Source organism: Crinia signifera, chromosome 6 (genome assembly GCF_055691185.1).
Source record: "Crinia signifera chromosome 6, ASM5569118v1, whole genome shotgun sequence".
Taxonomy (NCBI): domain Eukaryota; kingdom Metazoa; phylum Chordata; class Amphibia; order Anura; family Myobatrachidae; genus Crinia; species Crinia signifera.
The window spans coordinates 90,741,591-90,758,619 of NC_139222.1; the positions used below are offsets into that span (position 1 = coordinate 90,741,591).

The 17,029-nt window shown below is 43.9% G+C and overlaps 1 protein-coding gene across 13 annotated transcripts in view; it reads left to right on the forward strand.

The window, feature by feature from the left end:
- The window catches only part of ZMYND8 (zinc finger MYND-type containing 8), a 98,120-nt gene that overhangs the window by 26,312 nt on the left and 54,779 nt on the right, over positions 1-17,029 (forward strand). For 11 of the 13 annotated variants that reach the window (XR_014444403.1, XM_083146430.1, XM_083146432.1 and 8 more), the window contains one exon: positions 4,039-4,109. Coding sequence is in view for 12 of the 13 variants with exons in the window: in XM_083146430.1 (XP_083002556.1) it covers positions 4,039-4,109 (71 nt within the window). In the remaining variant the exon portion in view is untranslated. Of the gene's footprint in view, positions 1-2,366; positions 2,556-3,393; positions 3,413-4,038; positions 4,110-17,029 lie in introns of those variants that run through there. The other 2 variants (XM_083146435.1, XM_083146436.1) reach the window with 2 other exon arrangements.

The window sequence follows — 17,029 nt, forward strand, 5'->3', positions numbered from 1 at the left end:
TTCCCCCCTTTGTCACACAGTCCCTCTGCTACATTTTGTGTATGTGTCACATGGGCACTCTGCCCCCTTTCTTCTCACTGCTCTGCATACCCCCAAACTCTTGCCACTCTGTCCTATTACCCCACATATCCTATAGCATTCTATCCCGCCTCCTCCCTTTATATTTGATGGCCCTTTTGGGGATCCCATCCATATACTTAAGCATTTTGTGTCCCACAAAGTTGACCCTTCTACCCACCCTGTGCACCATAAATAGAGATGATTGTGGTTGGAGGTGCAGCAGTACTGAGGCTCAGTACTTTGCGCATGCTCTGAACCTGTCCTGTGACTTAGACTGTCAGTGATTGGCACTTTGCTGCCGTTTGGTAGCAGGGAAATGTTCCAAAATTGAGACATGTTACCTCCATTTTGGGGGAGAGCCCAGGCCATGATAATAATAATAATAATAATAATAATAATAATAATAATAATAATAATAATAATAATAATAATAATAATAATAATTGTATTTATATAGCACTTTCTCCAATAGGACTCAAGGTGCTTAACATAATGAATGTAATACAGTACAGGAACAATGAAGTACAGACAAGATTTACACACAGTAGACTACAGAGAGCATGGAGATACTTAAGGGAATTACAAAAATGTTTGAGCAAACAGGAAAGTCTTGAGTCTGTGTTTGAGGGATTCTAGAGTGGGGGCCTCTCAAACTGTAAGGTGAAGTGCGTTCCATAGAGTTGGAGCCGCATGGATAATCGCTCGACCCCCCCGATGAATTAGAGGAGATTCTGCCTCTTGCCAACTGCCCAATGTTGCAGGTAATTTGATGCTTCACATACTAGTGCATCACTGCTGCTTCCACGTAAAGCGGCAGTGACTCCACCTCTTCATAATCAGGCCCACAGCACTTGGCCGGTGGCCACCTAAAGAGAATGACCTGGCCCACTTGTTGAGGTAGGGGGGAGGTGATAAATTGGTTAAAAATAGTGTCCCTGCAACATGTTTAATTAGAGCACAAGTTGATGATAACATAACAGTATGGATTTGTTATATATTTTATGGAATAGTCCAGAATTCTTTGCTGGTTTTACTGTAACTCTCTCACTGTCCACATAGTGACTAATCCTGGGAATTCTGCAACATAAATAACATTTCAACTTTTGGATGCAGCTTCTAAAGATCTATTGCACCAGAGTGCCAAATACTACTGTGATATGGTGACTGGAGGTAATTCTGATTTAATCGGTCCCGATTTTTGATGACTGTGCATAGTTATTTATGCGCATGTGCAGCCGCTGTGTGTGAGCGGCCACAGCACTCGCATACCGAAGTCCGGGCGAGGGGCGGCGGGCTGGGGAATTCGCCCATGGGAAATCCCAGCGTTTCATGGGCGTTCCCATAAAAGCGCTGGGTGTTCCCATGGAAATTCCTCGATGGTGCAGGGGGTGAGCAGTGGATGTCCGCTGCCCACCCGCTTCCCGCACAGGGCACTCGGAGATCAGAGACACCACAGAGGTGTTTCAGATCTGCAAGTGCTGGAGAAATCATTTGATGACCATCGAATGATTTCTCCCCTGCACCCAAGGCTGCGAATGGGTGATTTGCATAATCACCCATTCACAGCTGTGTAGGGGATCGCGGCGTGCATGGGAGGGCTGGCAGTGGGCGGTGACTGGAGGACTCGCAAGGACTTTCGAGAATAAGGGCCACTGTGTAGTAGACCCATATTTATTTTGTCATTAAGGCAGTTAAAAAAAAAAAAAAATTAGGGCCAGATGCACTAAACTTCAAAAGCGATAAAATGGACCGTGATAAAAAGCCAGCCAATCACCTCCCATCTGCCATGTCACAGACTGTGTTTGAAAAATGTCAGGCAGGAGCTGATTGGTTGGTTGTTTATCACTCTCCATTCTATCACTTTTGTAGCTTAGAATGAGCTTCATGGGCTAGTGGATTCAAACTAGTTGTCATGGCAGACTGTTCCCTGCAGAATGCAAGTTCTCTTTGAATATTGTATGGTTCTTCTTTGTATTATTCAGGCCTTAATTCTTCATGAAAAACTCATCTTTGACCACAGACACCATTTTCTTTGGAGGGGGTCATTCACCGAGGTGCATGTAGTAGTTATTGAGACAACAATAACGTGGCAATAAATTGGGTCTTTTAAACCGTAACACAGGCCATGCACCCCTATACACTAAATATCAGTTATGATGGTTTGTACTGTAGACCGTTTGTTTGTATCCACATAAAGCTATGACCTTTTGTTCTGCCCAAGTGTTTGTGATGTGTAAATCCTGCTCGTCTCTTCCTGTCTGAATTCTCTCTAAGCATTTGGTTTGCATCTACAATTTCTGAAATAAAAAAGCAATCCCGCTAGCTTTAGTGGTGATGGTCGGGGAGATAGCACTTCAGTCCACATATGACCTTATTGAATAAACTGCTTCCATTTTAGCTACTGTGCAGGAATGGGGCAGTGCATTGCTGCTGCCAAACGCCATTTTAAGAGCCTGCACAAGTTACATAGCCATGGATGACTAAGAGTGTGATAGGTGAGTCTTTCTGCAAAAAAGAAAAAAAGGAAAGCAAAAATAAGCTAATGTTCCATAGAATCAGGATTGCTAGCATCACTTCATTCTACATGAACCCTAGTATTTTGAATTTGTAGTATACATGCTTGGTATTATTTGTGTATATTCTTACTGGAACAAGGGTGTAGATAGAGTTCCTGCATGACTTGTATGTCACCTCTTCCTGAGATAGCTTACAAACATTATGCATTAATAATGTTAGATTTGTGGCATGCAAAGTTCTAAGCATTTTATTTCCATATCTTTGAGGTAACATTATATTTTTCTGTTAGCTATTCTGTTCGCTTTGTAACCAGACGAATGTTGCATGCAAAACAAGACCATATTACAGGGTAAAACCAGAAGGATTTAACCATTGTAATGTCTAGGAAAACCATCTGCTGATGAAATGGTTAATGCGAAGCATAGGGGAATATGGATTTTCTTCTTCATTCTCTTCAGTATGCGTAGAAAATGATTGACAGCTAAGCATTATTTTTTTTTTTTTAAATAGTCCACTTACCCTCATCTGTTAGTTTTGTAGTTTCCAGTACTGACTGATATAGATGCCAAATTTCATAGCAATATCGGATATGATGAATAATTCTACCCTCTATATCTGGTCACTATGTATGTACAAGTAAAATGAATGCACAGTAACCCTTTCCTACTCCGAGCCTACGACTCACTAGATCCTTGATGTGAAGGTCTGAAGCAAAATTTTTCTTCTGCTTAGAAAAAAAAAAAAAAAAACATAACCCCCCCCTCCCCCCATCAATCTTACCTTAGTGAGATGTCTCAAGCTGGTTGCTGCTTTCTCACCGGAGAGGTTATTTCAAGTGTGTGCATCCATATTGACTGGGAATCTTTATACATGACTAAGATTTAATAGACTAGACATATGCCATGATCTATATGTGTGTGTGTGTGTATCAGCTGCACCGAGAGGGTGTTAAGTCTAATATTCAGATTTCTCTTGAAGATGCCCAAGGATGAGAGAGGGTTTACATGTTTATTAAAGATCATATTGAATATCCTCAGCTTGCTAGAGTGCTGCTTATTGCAGACGCTCTGCTTGCAGAATCCTGCAGGGCAAGCCTTATCTCCTGAATACTGGCACTGGAGGTGCAAAGTGCCGCTATCCTCTACATCCATGGCTTATACCCCCCCTTCCCCCAAGAGTTTCATTTATCTCTAGTTACATGCAAAAATGAATGGCTCTGTATTAATGCAGTAAAGGACTGTCCTGTTTTGTTTTATTACCTCAGGAAGCCCACTGATTTTATTTATGGCTCTTCTCCTTCCAGGGAGCAGTCACCTACATTCTGTCATTATGAGGGACTGGCACTAGATTTGCTGAGGATACTAATGGATCTATCTTCTGGGCTCAATGCTATGGTTGAAAGCTGGATGAAAGCTGTGTATGTTGACATGTCACTTAGTCTCTTCCGTTTCTCTCCCACAGTTTGGCTGATGAGGAAGTGAAGACTGAGCAGGAGGTGGTAGAGGGGATGGATGTCACCACTCGATCTAAAGGTGAGGTACATTTTTTGGGGGGGGCCATATACTATGTACTTCAAATAGAAGTGTACACCTTTTTCTGGACATGGTTTGCATGCTACAATTACTTGCCAATATCATCTTGGAAAATGTATGTGCACTTCCAACCTAATATTATTTATAAACATATGATATTCTATATAAATGCTGGATCTGTGACTGTTAACCATACATTCAGTTGTAAATAACTGCAGAGTATATAACAATAAATCAACTTTTTGCGCTTACTTCAATATGTACTGTATAGCATTTGATAAACCCCTGTAATATTTAGCATGCTGCAAAATAGCTGTATATTGTTTTTTTTTTTCGTATTAATTGTAGAATTTGAAGTGACTACTTTGGGAAGAGATGGTTAAAAAAAACATGGCTGTTGGGGGAGCTTCCTATCACAAATTTACAATATGCAGCAGGAAGGAGATCTGATACCTGGTTAACTGCAGCAGGGGCTGGGGGGATGGAATCTCTCTCTGTATAGTGTGCAGGGCCAGATTAACATTGGGGCAGATGCAGCTGCAACTCCAGGCCTCCACATAAAATAACAAAATAGGCCCATCAACATGGCAGCATGAGGGCGACCACACATAAATAATAAGTATTAAACTCTATTTCTGGGTGTTATTATACGCCACAAAATTTTGCATTTAGAGCAGGGCTGGGCAATTGCGGCCCTCCAGATGTTCATGAACTACACATCCCAGGATGCTTTGCATTAGTTTTGCTATACGGCATGCTGGTATGTGTAGTTCATCAACATCTGGAGGGCCGCAATTGCCCAGCCCTGATTTAGAGACACAGGGCCAGATGCACTAAGCTTAAAAAGTGATAAAATGGAAATTGATAAACAGCCAGCCAATCAGCTCCTACCTGCCATGTCACAGACTGTTTGAAAAATATCAGGCAGGAGCTGATTGGCTGTTTGCTTATCACTCTCCATTTTATCACTTTTGAAGCTTCGTGCATCTGGCCCACAGTGAGTATGATGGTGTAAGGAGTGTGCACATACTGGCCACACCCACACTGCACTGGTCACCGCTCCTTTTTCCTAAGTATAGGCCCTTGAATATTTTCAGCCCCAGGTCAATGAAGCCCTTAATCCGCCCTTGATAGTGTATGCAGAATAAAAAAAAAAAAAAAAAAAGCTTTAAAAACACACAGCTCTTAAAATATGTTCCTGGTTAACTTACGAGGGGGCACACTATAAGGGTTGAGTACTTAGCTGTGTCATTGTATAGTGGAGCTGCTACCATATATCTATGTTGACATCTTTTTAAGGCCTGCCCCTTTAATACCGGCGACATGCATGGGTAGTTCCGACAGTTGTTTTTTCCTGTGTGTGTGTTACCACATGAATAGCTATACCTAAACTTGCACGCTGTACTCTAAATAAAGAACTCTAGTGGTGTACCTATCCCACAGCACGTATTTGAGCAGATGTGCGTTTTATATAGTACAATTATGAGCTTGATGTCTCCAATAAATCTCAAACTCACGATGAAGCCCATAAACATTGCCCTGAGTGCAATTTTATAAGACAGAACTAAATATTATTCAAACATCTGGTCTCAAAACTGAGTTGTTGTTGTTGTTGTTTTTTTGTGTTGTTGTTAATTTGTTAGTTTTGTTTCTATTATTTTAATATTGTTTTTCTATGCAAATTACGGCGGTTGGAATGTTTTTTTTTTTCCACATAAGTCACATTTTAAAAATGAGCAAGGCATATATCTGGTTATGAGGTAAACCATGAGTTTGCTATTTTACTGAGAGCTCATTCTGTGAAGTAATGCTTACCAGGCACCATTTTGTTTACTTCACTAGCAGTGCCTTCAAAATGGTGCTTACAGAGAATCTTGGCACAACTCTGCTGTTTCCGAGTTCACTGCATATTTGTTTTATCTGCCAGCCAGCTTGCACAGTTGTGTTTCCAGCAGCCGTCTGCCTAGAAAATTACATGTTGCTTTTGGGTTAAATATACATTGTCATCTGTAAGGCGGCATATTGATTAGCATTGGATTTCACCATTACGGTAATGAGCAAACTTTTACTTGATATTTTATGTAAGTGCAGATATATCGTATATTATTGATCTAGGATCATCTAGGTACTTTATATGCTAAAAGAGGGAGCGTTCTCACAGAAGAGTGAAGTGTTAACTATTAAAGAGTGAGTCTCATTGCAACATTCAAGGCAGGCACTGTTCAAAAAGGGATTGACCCTCATTGAAACCTAGGTGCTCTGCCTTTGTGGTTTTAAGGGTAAAGCAAGTGAAGACTTATGAGTTTGGACGGAAACAGCAGAGAAAGGGTTTTTATTGCTTCCTTCAGGCAGAAAAACACATAGTACAGCTCCCAGTATTAAGGGCGTGGATCTGAGAATTATTCTGTACAGCTTGTTGTGTTCTAAATATGACATACAGCAATATGTCAGAGAAAATGCACTAGGTCGGCCGAACATTGTGCTAGTTTATTTCATTCCACTTAAAGAACCCCAAAAATCGTAAAAGCAAGTTTCTTCATGTAGAGGAACTACTAAAATCATTAGCAAATCTGATAAATGGATCATGGAGAAGGTATGTCTGATTACAATTATTCGTCTGTGAAGCCAGCCACATGTACAGGTAGGACAATTTGTTGGGCCAAATTAACAATAAAACTCAGATTTGAATGGGCAAAGCAGAAACTCCAGACAGCTGATGACTTTTATACTATCATGGCCCTATATATGTCTGGCTAATGTGTCCAAAGATTTGGGTAATCGCTGAGAACAGGCAATATAAGTTTTCACTAGTATTCCAAAAGACGATATATGAACTCGTAGCCAATACAATATGGAGGACGTTGTTTCATGGGTGAACCAACCATGGTTGCTACCATTTTTAAATAATTTATTGTCTGTTCTGATCTATTTTTTTTATTTATTAACAGTCTCTTATCTAGCGCATACATATTCCGCAGCACTTTACAGAGAATATTTGAACATTCACATCAGTCCCTGACCCAGTGGAGCTTACAATCTATATTCCCTACCACATGTACACGCACACACAGACATTCTAGGGTTAATTTTGTTGAAATCCAATTAGCCTACCAGTATATTTTTGGATTGTGGGAGGAAACCGGAGTACCCAGAGTAAACCCACGCAAGCACGGGGAGAATATACAAACTCTGCACAGTTAGTGCCATGGTGGGAATCGAACCCATGACCTCAGCACTGTAAGGCAGTAATGCTAACTATTACACCATCCGTTCTGAAACTGTCCGAGCATGAATTAATTGGATTCAAGCTCTATTGTAGAATCTAGGTAAACATTGAAAGACATTAGGTTTAATAAACTTTGTTGTAATCTCATTTGTTTGCAATTTCAACCTGAAACTTGTAAAGGCCCCCATACACTAGCCGATTTTGGTCAGATTTCAGCCAGATCAGTCGGATCTGGCCGAAATCGGGCCAAAATCGGCTAGTTTTGATGTCCCCTCAGATCCGATGCGCGGTCCCGTGCGCATCGGATCTGCATCGGGTGGTCGGACCTGCTGCACGTCCGACCACCCGACTTGGGACCTAGTGGGGTGGCGCAGCGGTAGAGGGAGCAGGGGGGGCTGGGAACGCTGCGGGGGACACAGGCTGCATAGAGCCGGGCAGGGGGAGCCGGCCGGGAGCTGTCAGTAATGAATAAAAAAAAAAGCCCATACAATGAATGGGCAGCCTGTGATTGGCTGCTGAGCGCTCTCTCAGCCAGTCAGCAATTGGCTGAGAGAGCGCTCAGCCAATCACAGGCTGCCCATTCATTGTATAGGCTTTTTTTTCTAGCACTGACAGCTCCCGGCTCTATGCCGCCTGTGTCCCCCGCAGCGTCCCCAGCCCCCCCCTGCTCCCACCAGCAGCCCTGCTCTGTATTCCCCCCCCCCCGCTCCCCGGGTTTTTTACATGTGATAAATCGAGACGATTTATCACATGTAAGAAATGGCACATCAAAAGCCAATCTAATCTAATCAAGCTCCCCCAGGGAGCAGCCGGGGAAGCTCAGGGGGAAGTCGGGGGCGACTTGTCCTAAGGACAAGTCGCCCTAGTGTATGGGGGCCTTAAGTTCTAGTTTATAAACTCTATCTAATAACCATGGATAGTGATCATTTCATCTGATATACAAAACAACAGGAATTTTACTGTGCAGGTAGATGTTATTGAAACCAGATGCAAACAATGTCGGGGACAAATCCTTTAAGAGCTTGCTCACACATACCAACCGAGAAAATAGGTAAAAATCTGTTTACATTACGTACGTGTTGTCTTTGTCAAAAATATCTGTTGAAGAATATGTGTGGCATTATGGTTTTAGAACGTAATGTTGGGAAAAGCCCCATTGACTCCTATGCAACCTATTTTCAAAGCGCTTCTTATATGTTAATAAAAACATGGATGCCCTGGAAACAAGGACAGTAGGGCAGGCATGTTGCGATGTGCATGAGAATGCAGCCTATGGGGGTATTCAATGTGTGATGATCTTTCCAGCAGTCGGAAATATTGGCACACATCTATTCAACCGCATTGAAGCCCATCAGATTTGACTTTCTAAATATTTGAATCTGCATGGTCGGAAATGACCACTGGATTTCCAAGTCCACAGCCAATAATGCATCAGCGGCCGCACTTGACAGTGGCCCCAAATTGCACAGAATTGCTTGCTGCCTTGGGCTTTCAAATATTTTGTGTGAAGTCAGCCTACGAAGGTTCTGAATTTACGATCCATTGTCGACATTAAAAACACAGTGGCAACAGCACATTGCACCCATTGGGTTCAGTAGGGTAGATATGTTAGTGTCTATTAAGAGGAACACTTATGGTGTGTACACATGGTAGATGTGCCTTAAGATCCTATCCACAATCTGATCAGATAGGATCGGGGATAGGATCTTAAGGCACATCCGATTTGCATCCTATCTTGACTATATAGTGCAGACTTTCTGGCTTCCGATACGTGAGCGCGCATCGGGATCGCAAGGGTTAAAACCCTTGCAATCTGCATCTGATTCAGATCCGATGCCGATCCGATGTTGACTAAATCGGACCGTGTGTAGACAGCATTACTGTGAAGTAGAGAACATCATGTTTTTTCTTTATTATTGTAAATATAGTATATAAAGTACACGTTGTTGTTTTTTTTATTTTTTATTTATTATAAATATATAGTGAATGTATACTACTCCTGTCATTGTTGTTTTTGTTTTTTTTTCTTTCAAGAACCTCTACATAAGAAACCAAACTGAGTCTCTGTAAAATTGTATTCATGCATTGAGAATGAAGGGGCATAGATAAAAATAACAAATGTTGCATTCTATCCAAATATGGGCACTATGCCCACAGCCTTTCATATCTTCTGAACATGATCCTAAATGTATTCTAGTCCCTTTGTATAAAATACTATGTGCAGTTCATTAAAAATCTTAGGGACAGATTTTTCTTAAAACACCGAGAAGCCATTGTCCTATACCTTGCATTGATGAGAGCTAATGAATTGAATCTGCAATTGGACCCTTTGGATCTGCATATCTGATTGTGTTTAGAAAGCAGTGGATGATGCACATCTCCACAGGAACATACAGAAATACGTGTGACACGCATGGCAAAAGGCCCACATACGCCGCCACACTCGTGCACCTAGAAAAGAATTGAGCATCGCATGGTGCAGCAATGCCATTCTGCGCCACGCGTGCGACAAACGTACTAGCGCCTATATCGTGGCAATGAAGAGCATAAATGACCATTTGCATGTGTCTGGCCACAATTCCGGAAAGGAGGAATACATTCTTGTTGTGTGAGACAATGCTATTTTATATTGGGGCTGTGTAAATACATTCTGTTTTGAGAAGGCTGCAGCTATAATGAGTTTGACAGGAAAGTGGCTTTTCATTTTGTGTGGCCTTTGAAGATCTAGCATGAGCATTGGGGGAGGTGAGGTGTAGGGGGAGGTGTGGGCGGAAAAAGAAACAAGCTGTCCTTTTGCTATTGCACCACACATTTGGCATTGTCAGACATGAGAAGCATTAGGAGCTGCTGTTTCTCTCATTATGTAAAATATTCTGCTCTATGTGTACAGTGTCCTAGATCTTTAAAAGCAAGAAAAAGGGATTATAGTCTGCATTTTACATGTGCACATTTTCCTGCACAGAGCAGCTCTCCGTGAGCCCCCACTGTCAGGATCATATCTCGGGCAGAGAGTGACGTCACATTTTCCATGGCAACCTCTCTGCACAGAGACCGGTGCGTGCCTGCTCTCCAGAGAGCCCAGCAACAATGTGTCCTTTGTCCTGCTTTCATTTTATTCTCTGAGAGGGAATGTTGTATATCCCACTTCTTCAGAGGGTTCTGATATTGCATTCCATCAATTTGTCAGCCAAAGATTTGGTGAATTTTAGAATAAATTGGTATACAGTATATAACGTAAGAATGTCCAGGCGTGAGATCAGGCCTGGTCATTCCTTTATATAATTAGTAACAAGTGTAACTGGTATTTCCTGTTTATATAAAACGCTGGGTGTTTGTACCTTGTGATATCACACCGCATGCTGCAGGCCAGTCCGCCATTTGGAAAACACATTTGTTATTGCCAATCCGTTCCTGCTGCATTTGATCGTGTTTTGTAGCCATGCAGCAAATGTCTTTTTAAGCGGGCCCTTTATTTGTTATGTTGTTGCAATGGGATACAGGTATTCAACCTATTAACACCGTATTTGTGTACATTCATCTGAGCACTCCCTTCACATCTAAAAGTAATGGTGAGCAGACATTAGGACAACCGGCAATCAGGCTGATATCAAGGCACTTTCCCTCCGCCTCACATATGCCTGGTTTGTCATTACACACTAGCTGATGTAATAAACAACAGAACAAATCTTCTTTCGTCCTTCATTACACTGTTGCACGAGGTTGTCACATGCCACCCAGTGGCGCGCACAAAAGCACAAACAAACTGCATCATGTAGACTATTTGACGCGTCGCTACGGAAGATCATGCCGACATTGTGCAAGTGTATACCTACCATGAGTTTGTAGAGGCTCAGACTTCTATTTAACCTGTGCAAGAAGTAGGATTACTGTAACTCACAGTTTGTGGGTGCATCGTAATCTTATGGTGCGCAGGCACTAGGGCGAGGGAATGCAATGCGACATCGCAATGTGGTGTCCCATCGTATCCGATTGCCCAAATTGCTTTTTTCCAGCCCCTGATGTCGCATGCCTACTGCGATGCCACTCTGGGCAGCCCTCTGGTTGCCTGAGAGAGTTCTCAGCCAATCATAGGCCTCACATTCAGGCGGCCACTGATTGGCAGCTCTCTCTCTCTCTCAGCCAATCAGAGGGCCACCCAGTGTTTTATATTCTTTTTCTCAAATTATGCTGCCGCTGATGACCACCGCCACCTGCCATCCCTCCTGCACGGCACTGTGCTAAAACACAGCCAGCGCTCCTGCCTGCCTGCCCCTGAACCCGCCACCACCGCTCCTGCCAATCGCATTGCAAGTGATCGCATGCGGTTACAATTTTGTCAATATTATTTGCAGCACATAATATCACTTGACGTGACATTCGATCGATCATGTGACCCATTCGACTTGCATACAATCCTTCAATTTATCGAAGGATTGTATGCTATATTGCCCTAGTGTATGGGCACCATAAGACAGACAGACCATTTTTTAAAATGAATTTGACATTTAATTATCAAGGAACATTAGCAATAGGTAAAGGTTTATCATTCTCGCACCAGTGTTTTAAGGCATGATTTTTATTTATTTATTTACAGTTTCTTATATAGCGGGGCATACTCTGCTGCGCTTTACAATTGGAAACAACAGTGATTAAACAAACTGGGTAGATACAAACCGACATAAAAGTCCCTGCTCACAGGCTTACAATCTTTGATGAGAATTGTTTATTAAGCTACAAGGTATATAGTACAGATGGGTCTGGCTTCATCTTTGCAGGTTTCTAACGCCAGCCCCGCCATCATGTCAGCCCCGCCAGGGTTGCGTGTGCACGAGACGCTCGAGCGCCCCCTGGGCAACAGAGCCTGCCTCCGGTCCCCGCTGCCTCCCCCGCTGGCACCATAGGCGACCAGAGCGCCCCCCTAACCCTGCCTGTCTCCCTGAAGCGGAGACGGGCAGGGACACTCAGTGTCCCCGCCGAGAGACTGGGACGCGCGTGCATGTGAGACGCATGCGCACATGCAGTTCAGTGAAGCCGCTGGCGCTCGCCAGCGGGAAGGGTCTGGCGAGCCCCAGCCAAGGATGGCAGGGGCTTCATCTGTATGTTGTACTCAATGAATCTGTACCTATCTGAAGCTGGGTAAACATTTAGTGATTCCCACAGCCGCATATGTAGTTAACAATACCGCGGGAGAACAATATAGTATATACATACTGAGAAACCAAACCGCCCGCCCTCCCCTCCCTCGCTCCATATATGCAGTCACTAACGATATTGTCAGATTGAGCTGCATGCATAGATGAAGGGAACGGTCGATAACAATGCGCGACAGAGCACATCGTTAACGATATTGGGCATACACACTGACTGATGTTCGTGATATATCGTTAGTGATGTCTGTATTGTGTATATATTTGACGATCTATTGCCCAATGTGTACCCAGCTTTGAGCTGTGTACACACTTAAAGATTTGTCTGTCCATATGTCTAGTGGGAACAAATTCTGGTAAAGTATGGGAATAGAAGACCATCAATAATTTTCTCCTAAAAACTGGAAAATGAACAAAAATGTATTTAACAAATTTATCTGAATGTCTGTTTTTCAGTAGTTGGGAGCAAATGGTCAGGAATGGGATCATTCGTCAGACTGCATTTAGGTCTACAGTCATTAGGTCGACTGGCAGGAAGGTCGACCTGACTTAAGGTTGACATTGGCCAAGGTCGACATGACTTAAGGTCGAATTTGCATAAAGGTCGACATGAGGAAGGTCGACTGGTCATAAGGTCGACATTGTTTTTTCACTGTTTTTTGATCCGAATGTCGACACAGTCGACATGGACACAGTTGGCAATGAGAATCGGACCCTCGCATCGCTCGCTTCGCTCGCGATGCTTCGGGCACGGTGCCTCGCTGCGCTCGGCACACTATTTTATTCTCCCACCACGCCCTAGTGGATGGTAGGGCATGAAATACCGCCTGTCGGCACATGTCGGCTCAAAAAACAGTGAAAAACCCATGTCGACCTTATGACCAGTCGACCTTCCTCATGTCGACCTTTATGCAAATTCGACCTTAAGTCATGTCGACCTTGGCCCATGTCGACTTTAAGTCAGGTCGACCTTCCTGCCAGTCGACCTAGTGGGGTCGACCTAATGACTGTAGACCTAAATGCAGTCTGACGAATGACCGTATCCCAAATGGTCAGTACTCGTATGCTTCCATTTGTTACCAGATTGGTGAATAGGTCGACACGTTAGGTCAACACTAACAAACGGTCTACATGAAAATGGTTGACTCATGAAAAAGGTCAACATGAGTTTTTCATGATATATTTTTTTTTAAACCGACACGATGCACCGTGCCCAAAGCATGGAAAGTGCAGCAAGCCATGTGAGGGGATGCGGTACACTTCTGCAGTGTCCTTTGGTGGGATCCACTTAATGAAAAATGTGGTAACAACCCTGTTATCGGGGTTTTAACCGCATTTTAATATGCAGCTTCTGTCATTTTTCAAACACAGCCGGTAGCATGGTAGATAGGAGCTGATTGGTTGTTAGTATATCACTCTCCACTTTATCACTTTTGAAGCTGTGTGGATGGGGTGATGAGAGGAGTAATATATAAGTAAACACTCACATTAGACAGGATTTATACTATTTCAGTCTTTGTCATAGTGTTCTAGGTTCTCAAGGTCTGATTTCCCCATATTCAGTAACTCATTGTAGCAATTAGCAAAAACTATTCCAGAATAGACACTACACAACTGCCTGGTGTTTGCATTTATCACATTGTGGGAGGAGGGAACTAAGCAGTTTAACTCTTCCTGTCCCAGTATAGCATGTGGCTGCTCTGTTTCCCAGTGCAAGTAAACATGTTAAGCTGAAACTGTTAATGAATAACCCAGAAGAAATATTCTACCAAGGAGTTGGTCCCGAGAATTATAATCTCTTCTCACTAAAATAAGAAATTAAGGATGTATGAAAAAACCCACATGCTGGGACCCTGATCAAAGCACGTCCCTGCAATGCATGATAAGTAAAGTAATTGTTCCCAAGGTAACATATTATAGAAGAATACCCCTTTTCCCGCCACACAAATAATCCAAGTTATTGCTGTGGCAATCTGGTTTCAATGGGCCAGATGTATGAACTAGCGTTAAGTGCATTTCTGTATAACGCTAGTTTAATGTTTTTTTTTTTTATTTATGAACAACACACCTATCATGTGCTAGGGACAGCCTGCTGAGTAACGTTACTTGGCGGGGCTGTCCCCTGCAATCCCCCCAGTAATTAGCTGCCGGGGCGATGTGTTAACAGCTTCCCCAGCCCAGGGGTAGCATTGTCCTATCCCCACTGCAGGGACAATGCTACAGATGGAGCTACTCGCGTTTAGTGGGGGTTTGTCTGTCAGATCGCAAACAGCCAGCCCCCACCAGCCGCCGTAAGGGGACACTCACGCACGAATCGCTCGCACATCCCCTTCCAATGGAGTCTGCCTGTCTCCGCCGTTGCTCCCTGAAGCGGAGACAGGCAGGGTTCCTGTCCCCCACGTGCATGCGTGTGAGATTCTCGTGTCTCCCAGTCAGATTGAGCGGCCTCTCTGCCAGCGCGGGCATTCTGGTGAGCCCCGGCACTGGCTGAGAGGCGCTCCACCTGTAGCCCTGCTGCTGACTCCGGGCTGCGCTGGCAGATCTCGCGCATGCCCAGAGAGCCGGCTTGGGGGAGATAAGTTTTTTTTTTTTAAATGCGCAGGGCTGTGGGGGTGCCGATAAGGAGAGGCATTAATGCTACGCATAACTGCTCTCCTTATCGACGGGGGGGTGTGTGTGTATTACATCAGCCTGTGCCCGCTTCTCCTCATTATGCAGGAGACCCATTATTTCACACACATTAAGGGCTGCTTAATATATCTGCCCCAGTGTTTTCTGAAGAAAAAAAAAAGGATTGGGAAATCCTCTTTCTGTCTGTTATATCCTTTTCAGTCTCCTCTCCATTTCCAACTAAAGCAGCATAAATGGGCTGTAACCTGTAACAGGGCGATCTCACATGGTCAAAGATCAAGGAGGACATATGACCACAACTGTCGTGTGGAAGCATGGGTATTTGGCTCAGGGTAGCTGCCCTAGGCCCCCACAATTCTAGGGGCCTTTCAGCAGAGGTTTGCTGGTGCCCCCGGAGAGGCTAGTAGAGATTGCTGCCCAGCTGCTTTGATTGTGAATCACACAAAATCAGGGCTGTACCGGCCTAAACATTCTCTACCGGCCTGCAGCCAAACAGTTACTGGATGTAAGCTGCTAAATGCTGTATGGCTGATAGCATGCGGAGAGTTATGATTTTTTTTTTTACCTTAAGTAGGGGCCCCAGTGCATCCCTGAAGCGGGGACCCAGTTAGATTTAGAGCCATCTCACCAGCGGGGGGCATTCTGGCGAGCCTCGGCGCTGGCTGAGAGGAGCTCCATCTGTATCTATGGATGCCAGGATGAAGACGCCCCTGGCTCACTTTGTCCCACCCACATTTGTATTGGAATGCCCTGTGTTATCTGCCCATGAAATGCTGTTTGTTCCCATGTCCCATCGCCACCACCGCCCCTGTCCCTCCCCGTTGCTAACCGGCCGGCAACAGTGTAAATCGCCAAGGCCGTTCCCAGTTGGGGTTTGCACATACACACAAATGCACATGCACAAACCCCGACCATCGTGGCAGAAGGCGATTCGGTTCATTGTGAATGAACCAGAATCGACGCCTTAGTTCATTGGAGCATCTGCAGCTCACTTATATTCAGTCCTTACAGTAGTAAAACTATAACTTTGATTATACTGTAAGAGAGTTTATACATGTTCTACAGTACGTACAAAAAATGATGGTGGAATTGCCACTAGGCAATGCATTTTGTTGATTTTACTACATATAAAATATGTTATATTATAAAGTATTGCTAAAAATATACCCTATGGTACAGGGTGAATCCAGGAACTCAGACCCCTCTTAAGGCATTTACCAAGGTTGGCTCAGTCTGAGCTCCAGGATCACTCTAATTTGGGTACATGTGTGGGTGGCCAAAGTGGATTAGACCCAGACTGTTTTTCTCAGTCGTTTGCCTTTCTCACTTGTGTGCACGCATGCCTAAGAACTATTATTCTTCTAAATCAGTATGCAGTTGCATCACAAATGTATAAATATCCCTATTTTCCTTTCTTAGTAATGTATTCCACACTCTTAGGGGTATATTCAATTGATGTCAAAACTGCCTGCTTGCCGAAAAGACTGCAGTTTTCAACATAAATAAGTCGAAAAGGGGTTCTGACCTATTCACTGCTGGCTGTTTTTTTTTTTGGCAGGTGAAAATGTTCCGACCTGCCGAAAACCAGGTGGTTTGACGGAATAGCCGCTAATCCACCTGCTTTGACAGAAACACAGCCAAGCCAAAAGGTTTTGGCCATGTTTCCGGCAATCTCAATCCAACAATTGTGTCAGAGAGAACGGCGCCAGGTGAGTAGCAGCAGCTTACACTGCGCCGTCCTCCTGTTCACCGCCTCCCATACCCTCCGGTTGCCACCCTTACCTGGCCCGCTGCACTCACCTTTCCCGCCGCCGGGCAGGGTGAGAGCAACTCACCCGGCCTCCTCCAGCCTCCCGCCACCTCCCAGGCTATCCTGCCACCTCCCGCCACTATATTCACCCGGTCCCTGCTCCAGC